Source organism: Oryctolagus cuniculus, chromosome 12 (genome assembly GCF_964237555.1).
Source record: "Oryctolagus cuniculus chromosome 12, mOryCun1.1, whole genome shotgun sequence".
Taxonomy (NCBI): Eukaryota; Metazoa; Chordata; class Mammalia; order Lagomorpha; family Leporidae; genus Oryctolagus; species Oryctolagus cuniculus.
In genome coordinates, this window is record NC_091443.1 from 109,888,662 (window position 1) to 109,897,273 (window position 8,612).

Genomic DNA, 8,612 nt, shown 5'->3' on the forward strand with positions numbered 1-8,612 from the left:
CTACAACGTCCACATCCATAAAATAAAACTCGTCGTAACGACCTTCCAGAATCATCACTAAGACCAAACGAAAGGTGAGATCAGACATTAGCCGACTGCCCGGCCTTGGCTCACTCCCTCAGGAAGTATTTTGGGGGCATCCGCCGAGCCCTGTCACAGGTATCGACATATAGTAATTATGCACTAAACACTGCTGGCTTTTCTTGTTGCTATTATTAGAAAAGGCCTTTGAGTTCCCCAGGGACTCGGGAATAATTCTTCATTTCCTAGCAGGCTCCACATTCAGGAGAAAAAGGCATGTGGAGAACGGCCAGTTGTCCCCGATCCCATCTTCCCTTCCCATACGGACCTAGACCCTTAGCTTTCAGCTGGACACAGGGCCTGGTGGACTGCTGAGAGGACGACCACAGGTCTAAGTGCTGGTTACGGTGTTGTGGGAGGAGGTGTGACGACGAGGCTCCTGCAGAACGCTCTTAAGAGGCAGCAGTGCCTTTGCCCTCCCCCCTCAAGCTGTCTAGAATACCACTTCCATCTGACTGTGAGTCCATGGCCATGCAAGGCAGAGGGACAAAGTGAGGGAGGCTGGGTTCCCGAGACTGGTGTGTGACCCGGCCCTGCACTATTAAAGCTTCCACTGAACCCACTGTTAGGCTGTACTTCCTGTCACTCCAAGCCATCCTTAGCCCTAATACAAAATATCATCTGTTAAGTCTTCAAAGAAAACATGCTACATGATGGAAGGCCAGCTCCACCTTCCAGAAGAGGCCAGTGCACAGCACGAGGAGGACTGAGTTGTAGAATCGGGTCTTCTTCCTCTGACAACCTTTGGCAGGCCACTCAACCCAGTCACGCCTCAGCTTCTCGTTTACAGAACGAGAGCAAGGCCCCAAGAGCTGTGAGAACTAAACGGCCGGGGCTCAGGAACGCAGGCGACGAACTGTCCAGCGTCTCGTGGTACATCACTGTCCATGGCTCCCACTTCCCCGCCCTCCCTGCCACCTCCGGGCGTGAGCCCAGATCACACACATACCAACCAGCGGGAGGGGCAGGCGTCTGGCCTAGCAGTTACCAAGCCTGCACTCCTTGTAGAGTGCTTCACCTTCTCGCTCCCGCTCTGTATCCCAGCTTCCCAGCTAATGCGCACTCCGGAAGGCAGTGGGATGACTCAAGTGAGTGGGTCGTGGCAGGCATTTGGTGCGGGTGGACCAGCAGATGGGGACTCACCTGCTGACTCTCAAATTTAAAAAAAATTTGCCGGCGCCGCGGCTCACTAGGCTAATCCTCCGCCTAGCGGCGCCGGCACACCGGGTTCTAGTCCCAGTTGGGGCGCCGGATTCTGTCCCGGTTGCCCCTCTTCCAGGCCAGCTCTCTGCTGTGGCCAGGGAGTGCAGTGGAGGATGGCCCAGGTGCTTGGGCCCTGCACCCCATGGGAGACCAGGAAAAGCACCTGGCTCCTGGCTCCTGCCATCGGATCAGCGTGGTGCGCCGGCCGCAGCGCGCCGGCCGCGGCGGCCATTGAAGGGTGAACCAACGGCAAAGGAAGACCTTTCTCTCTGTCTCTCTCTCTCACTGTCCACTCTACCTGTCAAAAAAAAAAAAAAAAATTAAAAAAAATTTTTTTAAAAACCACCCCCAGAGAGTCTGGTTGTAGTAGGCCTAGTGTAGGAACTAGGAGACTGTGTCTCCAACACACACTCCAAGAGACTCCGAGGACAGCCACCTGCCCGCTTTGAGGCGCCCAGCCCTCTCGTTCTTAGAACCCTGTGCCGGGTGCCCCAGCATCGCGCATCTCCAGTACCCAGCCAGACAGCAAGTACTCAGGAGATGACTTCTTATTTTGTTCAACCAAAGACCTGAAGTGGACAAAGACAAGACACACCTGAACCACCACCAACAGGGCCACGTGCAGCCAACACGCAGTAGCAGGGCCCAAATTCACTCTCCTGCCCCAAGCAAGCAAGAAGCTGTACCGGCAGTGGTGGAGTCACTTGGGTAACAAAGGACAGGACCGCCGGCCAGGAAGGGAAAGGAAGGGGTGAGCCTTACCATCGCCCCAGGCTACTTCCGGCAGCGCTTCCAGGCTGAGGTGCTGCAGGAAGCCAGGAGGAGCCTGCCGAGGTCAACCTGAACACCTGCGATGGAGCCGCCAGGCCGCGGGTCAGTGGGGCAAGAACTCACAGGACAGAAAGGCAGCGCAGGGAAAGCTGCACCGAGCGAGAACGCCAGATGCTCCCAGAGCCCGGCCCTGCGCCGCGCGCTGAGCAGCCCATGCCTGACCAGCACACACCCACCTGAGAGGACCTGCGGAACCACCCCGGAGCCCTCGGAGCCCTCGTGCGGCGGGGAGCAGGCCTGTTCCCATCAACCACCGCAAAAGCCATCAGAGAAGAGAGCTCTGAGGGCTTTTGCCTCAGGGGTGGGAAACAATTAGCCCCAGACCAAATGTGGGGCTCCAGCCCCACGGACGGGGTTAAAAGCTGAGACTCATCCCGGAAAGCAAAATATCCCGCACCTGACAAGGTAAGAGTCGCAACATCAGGCGTTCAAACAAAAATCAGCAGACATGCAAAAACAGCTACGTGACTATTTTTAAAATCAATTCTCCTTAAAGCTCAAAATAAAACTTTGACTTTTTATCATTTTCACTGTGTGTGTTAATCTCAAAATCCCACATCCACATAATCAACTTGCTCTCCCCGTGTGAAGGAGCACCCCTCCCACGGCCAACAGCACAGCCCGACAAGCAGACGCCAGAGTCAGGAGGACCAGGCTCTGATGCTTCCTCACGAGGAGAGAGCTCTGGGAAAGCTCCGAGTTTCGGTCCTCTCATCTATAAAATGGGTATAAGGACGCTTGCTTCCTCAGGCTGCTGTGAGACACACACCAACGCAAATGCTTGATCAAGCAGCCATCCTTTCATGACTGCCACATTCCCGTAAGAGAGCTACCACGCCACACACTCGAACATTTACTAAGCACCTGTCCAATGGCAGGCCCCATCTGGGCACCGGGAATACCAAAGAGGACCCAGAGTATCAGCTTGTGGCAGTCCACATGTCAAAGTTCACTTCAAGTACAAACTTCACATTCTATTTCTTAATTTTTAAGTAGGGCAATTATTTTCAGATCCTCCAATAAAAATTAAAGGATGATTTTTTCCCCCTTCCAACCAACTGAACCAATGTGAGGTTCAACCAATTAGGCAATGTCTCAGAAATGCTTTGAATTTGAAAAACATGGAAAAATTTAAATTTAAAAGCAACCTGCAATTAACATCATCTTTCAAAATTATTCTCAAATTAGTAGACTAAAATTAATTCAGACATAAAATACATAAAATGGACCAATCTGTTATTATGATAATCTTTTCAGAAAGACTGGGCCAACAGATGCAAGGAGCTAAAATCAAGTTCAAGTTTGTATTTCATTTGCTCGTTCCACTTAAATGACAGATGGCTTAAATATTAACCCTATTAATAAAATGTTTGCATATTCATTATGAATCTGATTGCCTTTCCTCATAAATCCAAAAATTCACTTTATAAATTTTACTACATGGCTGCCCATTTATTTCAAGGCCTCCTAGAGGCTTCCCTGTCAAGTGGGGTCCCTGACCCTGGAGTACCAGGGTCACCTGGGAGCCTGTGAGAATCTCATCCCTCTGCCAGCCCTGTCCTGGCAGAGCCGGTATCTGCTTCTTTAACAAACCCCTAGATGACTGCCATGCCCATTACCATCTGCACAGCCAACTCTAAACCCTGGCTTCTCTCCCCACTACACACACACACACACACACACATTTTTTTTTTATTGTGCTACAAAAAAGCTTATTTGCTTCCAACATGTGGTTATTTTCTCTCCCTATTGACTTTCAATTCTTTTTAAGGATTTATTTATTTATTTGAAAGTCAGAGTTATAGACAGAAAGAAAGAGATCTTCCTTCTGCGGGTTCACTCCCCAGATGGTCGCAACAGCCAGGGCTGGGCCAGGCTGGAGTCAGGAGCCACGAGCTTCCTCTAGGTCTCCCACGTGGGTAGCAGGGGCCCAAGCACGCTGGCCAGCTTCTGATGCTCTTCTTAGGCCATTAGCAGGGAGCTGGATCGGAAGTGGAGCAGCCAGGTCTCAAACTGGCACCCATGTGGAATCCTGGCTTTGCAGGCCGCGGCTTTACTCAATACACCACAAGCCAGCCCTCCACAGCGACTTCTCATAAGAATCCAGGGCTGGCGTTGTGGCGCGGCACGTTGAGCTGCCTCCTGCAATGCCAGCCTGCCTAATGGACGCTGCTATCCACTTCTGACCCAGCTCTCCGCTGATGCAAGAGAGGGCAGCTGAAGATGGCCTGAGTGCTTGGGCCCCTGCCACCCACATGGTGCACCCAGATGGAGCTCCAGGCTCCTGGCTGTGGCCTGGCTCAGCTCTGGCGGGTGCAGCCATTTGGGATGTGAACCAGCAGATGGAAGATCCCGCCCTCTCCCTTTCTCCCTCTCGCTCTGTAACTCTGCCTTTCTACTAAGTAAATAAACCTTTAAAAAATAAAAAGAATCCAATTCAGAGGAGTCTAATCAGTCCACACACAGTTAGATATTCTACAAGCAATGATCTCTGTGTCTCAGACTTGACCCTGCCTCTCAACCAGGAGGACACCAACTCCTAGGATTGACATTTTTTCCTAGCATGTGGCCACTGCGATGCAAGTCTTCTCTGCAATTAAATAACTATGTCCAACAGTACCAGGAAAAGATTCTTCCTACAACTTAAGAAAATATGAAAAATCTCAAAATAGGTTCAACCAATGTTGAATGTGAAATTCCGGTTCCCCAGAGAGAAACCAAATAGAATGACTCCATCCCCCACATATTTCCAGGCCATGCCTAATTTTTTTTTTTTTTTTTTTTTTACTGCAAGCACCAGTTTTTGAAATAAGAAATTCACATGGGACTCAGAGAGTACAGTTCTTTAGAAGGTTCATCTTCTATTATTATGATTATTGCACAATAGTCACAGTTCCCCAAAAAATAGAACAAATCCTGTTTTTCACTTTCAATTTTCAAAAAAGAAAGCTGAGGCCCAAACTGATCCCAGCAGGTAGGATTGCTCCGCAGAGATTCAAAGGAGAACACAAATACTCCGTTTTCAAAAGCGCTGCAAAAGCCAACCTCAGCTCTTATCACTGCAGCCGTGGCGTTATGCCAAACGTCTGAAAACTGCTCGGAAGTGCTGTTCCTTATAGGAATTGTGAGCAGCTTTGCAGACAGAGGGGGAAACTGTAGTAACAGTCAACACCTTAGGGTGGCTAGCACCCCTGGCCTCTGAGTTAGAGGATAAGAACCTAAGCATTCCCCAGCTGCGTCCAGGCCACTGCACCCAACCCCAGCGCCTTAGGAGAGCAGGTTTAAAGAGTGCACCTGTTGGAGCAGTCTCCAAAATCAGACATGTCTTCAACCACCCCCAGCTCTTTATCAGATCCAATTAAAGATCATCACCCTTGAATTTTAACTCTTTCTTCAGCCACTTTGCATTTTCAGCCTACAGCATCTCTCATGACATCTAGCATTACACACGAGTACAACTAGGTATTTAATGTCCTTTCCATAGTCCTAGATACACTGACTTCGGGTTTCAAGGAATGCCCCTCACTCAAAGATTCTAGAACGTGGCGAGGGATCCATTACACCCTGTCTTTCCTGGCTCAGAGCCCAGGCTCTCCGAAGAATGAACTGTGCGCTGCCAGTCTCCCTCCAGGCCAGCCCCATCACTGGAACTTCAGGTAAAGACCATCAGGGCCACGCCACTAAGTTCTACTCACCCCTTGCGGCTACTGTTCTTTCCTTCGCAGCTTTATCCATCAGGCATTCTCTCCCTCTTGAAAGAACTCTCTGGAGCCTCCCGCACGCTTGCCCCTCTACCTGACCTCCAGAGCTGGACGACCTTGGGCTGGGCCCTGGAATCTCGTCTGATCCCATGGCTCACATATCGCCTTCCTGCTGAAGACTCTGGACACCTCCAGCCCAGAGCTCCCTGTGAGTCCAGACTGGTAAACGCAGCTACCTACTCAGTACCTCCACCTGCATGCGCCCTAGACACATTGCACTCAGTGTCTCCAGAGCCGCAGCCTCTCCCACTGTTCTCCACTCCCCAGCCACTGACCCAGCTTCTGCCAGAAATCCCAGAGTCCTACACGCTCACTACTCACATCCAATCAGGAGCCGGGCCCCGTCCTTTTGGGCTCCACATATGTACCCAGTCCCCACCTTCACCTTCCTCACCTCCTGCCTGCGCCACTGGGACAGCACTCCCGGTGGTCTCTCCGAGTCCACGCCCCTGCCCTGACCTTTCGGAGGAAAACGCCCCTGCTCAGAACCCTCCCGTGGCCCCCTCATGGTGTCGGCAGATGTTGGCGTGGGGCCTGGGCACATTCTGGGTCCTCTACCTGCAGTCTTTATTCTCTTTTACTCCTCTCCTACCAACTGCTGCCCCCCCCACACATACAGACGTGTGTGCACGCAGGAACACACGCGTGTGCGCAATCCAAAACACCAGGGCCGACATCCAACAGTGAAGCCAGACCAAAGGCAACTGCTAGAACATCCCAGCAGGACAAAAGAATTAGAGCAGCAAGCCCTTATTTAGCTCAGACTTAACCAAGATGGCAGACAGCCAAGGCAAAGCCAGGCTGCAACGTGGTCACGTGCGAGCGCTCGAGCTGTTGGTTCTGGAAGGTTCTACAACCGCAGAGACTGCCGGGTAATCCCGTGTCTGCCTCAGTGGACAGACATCCCTGAGGGAAGGCTCACTTTTACACACTAGCAGCTTCGGCAGGCTCCAACGCAGAGCTGTCGGCTGTCTACGTCTACACCCACACCCACGCTAGCTGCCGGCCCGGGCCTGGCCGCGAGGTCCGCGAGGTCCCTCGCCGGTCCCGGATGCGCGGGCACGCGCCCGCTGCGGTGCGCGCGCGCCTCCCCGCCCTCCGGCCCTCAGGCCTCACCTTCCACGTGTGGGAGGAAGCAGCCCTGGCCCCCTGGCCGGGCGCAGGCGGCTCCCCGTCGCCCGTCGGCACGAAGCGGCCATAGCGTTGCAGAGGCCACTGCCTAGTGTCGCCTCCCGGCAGCCCAAGGTCCGCACACGCGTTTCCCGCCTCCGCCATGCCTGGCGTCCTCCACGTGCGGCCCGCGGGGACCCGCCCATCTGCGCCGCTGGCCAATCAGGGGCTGAGGTGAGCAAGGCCCACCCCCCCTCCCATGCCACGCCGGCCAATGAGCGGGCCTGAGGGCTCATGACGTCACCGCCGGCCTTAGCGCAGAGCGGAGAGGCGTCCCCGGCCGGCTGAGGTGGGGTCTCGGATTCCGGCCCGCACCGGCTTTGGCTCCAGGGAGCTCGGTCCCTTTAACTAGCGCGCGCTAGAACAGGCCGGCTCTCCTCAGGGTGGCCTTTGGGATAACAACGGTGTCCCTACCGCACCTCACACCCCCAGGGCAGCCCCGTGCCACCTGCTGTGCAGGAAACATGGCTACTTCCGGGTCGTCCCACAACCCCTGGACAGACTTCTTCCAGCCGGTCCATTTGTTCCCTGAAGAGAGGAGCAGAGGGATAGGGGGCTGCCGGCCACAAACGGCGCAAGATGGACCGGCAGATGCAAACAGGTGACGCCACAGGGTGACAGTCTACCTGCCACTCTCCCCGACGGCCTCGAGGTGTCCTGAGGAGGCACGGCCCGGTCACTGTCCCCTGGACCAGAGGGAGCCGAGACAAGGCCCAGCGAGCACAGGGATTGCTCCGAAACCACACAGCCACAGAACAGCAGAGCCCCAGGAGAATCGTGGGCGCCACCATCTCTCCTTGTGTCTGCCGCACGTGCAAAAAAAAAAAAAAAAAAAAAAAATCAGAAGCAGGCTGCACAGGGCTGGAGGCCCTGGTCAGCAAACATAAACAAAGATGCAAACAAGGTTTCAGACTGTGCACACGGATGGGTATTAAATGCATCCTCAATGGTTGGAGAGCTGGTCATTTATTCGCTCTACAAAACTTCAAGTGAAAATCGGCAATGTGCAGACACCATGGGGGTACAGAAATGAGTAAGACAGGCGTCTCACTTGCCGAGGTCTCGGATCCAATCAGAACAGGGCAGCTACACCTCTGAAACCGAAGTGAGTGACTGCCACAGCAAAGGCACACACCGCTGCTCTGAGAGGCCACGTGACGCACACATGTGCCAAGAGGACTTGAAGGAAGAGCGCGCCCCTCCCCCCCCAAAGGTGTGGAGGAGCTGCAGACAGGAGGATCCTGGGGGCAGGCCAGTGTTGTTTGTTTAATTTGAAAGACAGAAAGACACAAAGCTCTTCCCTCCACGGATGCACTCCTCAAATGCCAGCAACAGTGGGGCTGGGCCAGGCTGAAGCCAGGAGCCCTGAACTCCATCCATGGCTCCCACATGGGTAGTAGGGACCACCGCCTCCCAGGGTGCACATAGCAGGAAGCTGGAATTGGGAGTGGAGCTGGGACTTGAACCCGGGCACTCCGATGTGGGGTGCATGTGTCCCAAGCAGCATCTTAACACTCGCCCCTCCAGGCTGTTGTTTAAAAGATGAGTACATACAGAGTATAAAAA

At 53.6% G+C, this 8,612-nt stretch overlaps 1 protein-coding gene across 1 annotated transcript in view; it reads right to left on the reverse strand.

Moving 5' to 3' along the window:
* The window catches only part of REC114 (REC114 meiotic recombination protein), a 126,668-nt gene extending 119,477 nt beyond the window's left edge, over positions 1–7,191 (reverse strand). Inside the window, exon 1 of the mRNA XM_051822308.2 lies at positions 6,993–7,191. Within this exon, the coding sequence (XP_051678268.1) occupies positions 6,993–7,151 (159 nt within the window). The 5' untranslated portion in view covers positions 7,152–7,191. The remainder of the gene's footprint in view (positions 1–6,992) is intronic.
* Positions 7,192–8,612: the final 1,421 nt, after the last annotated feature.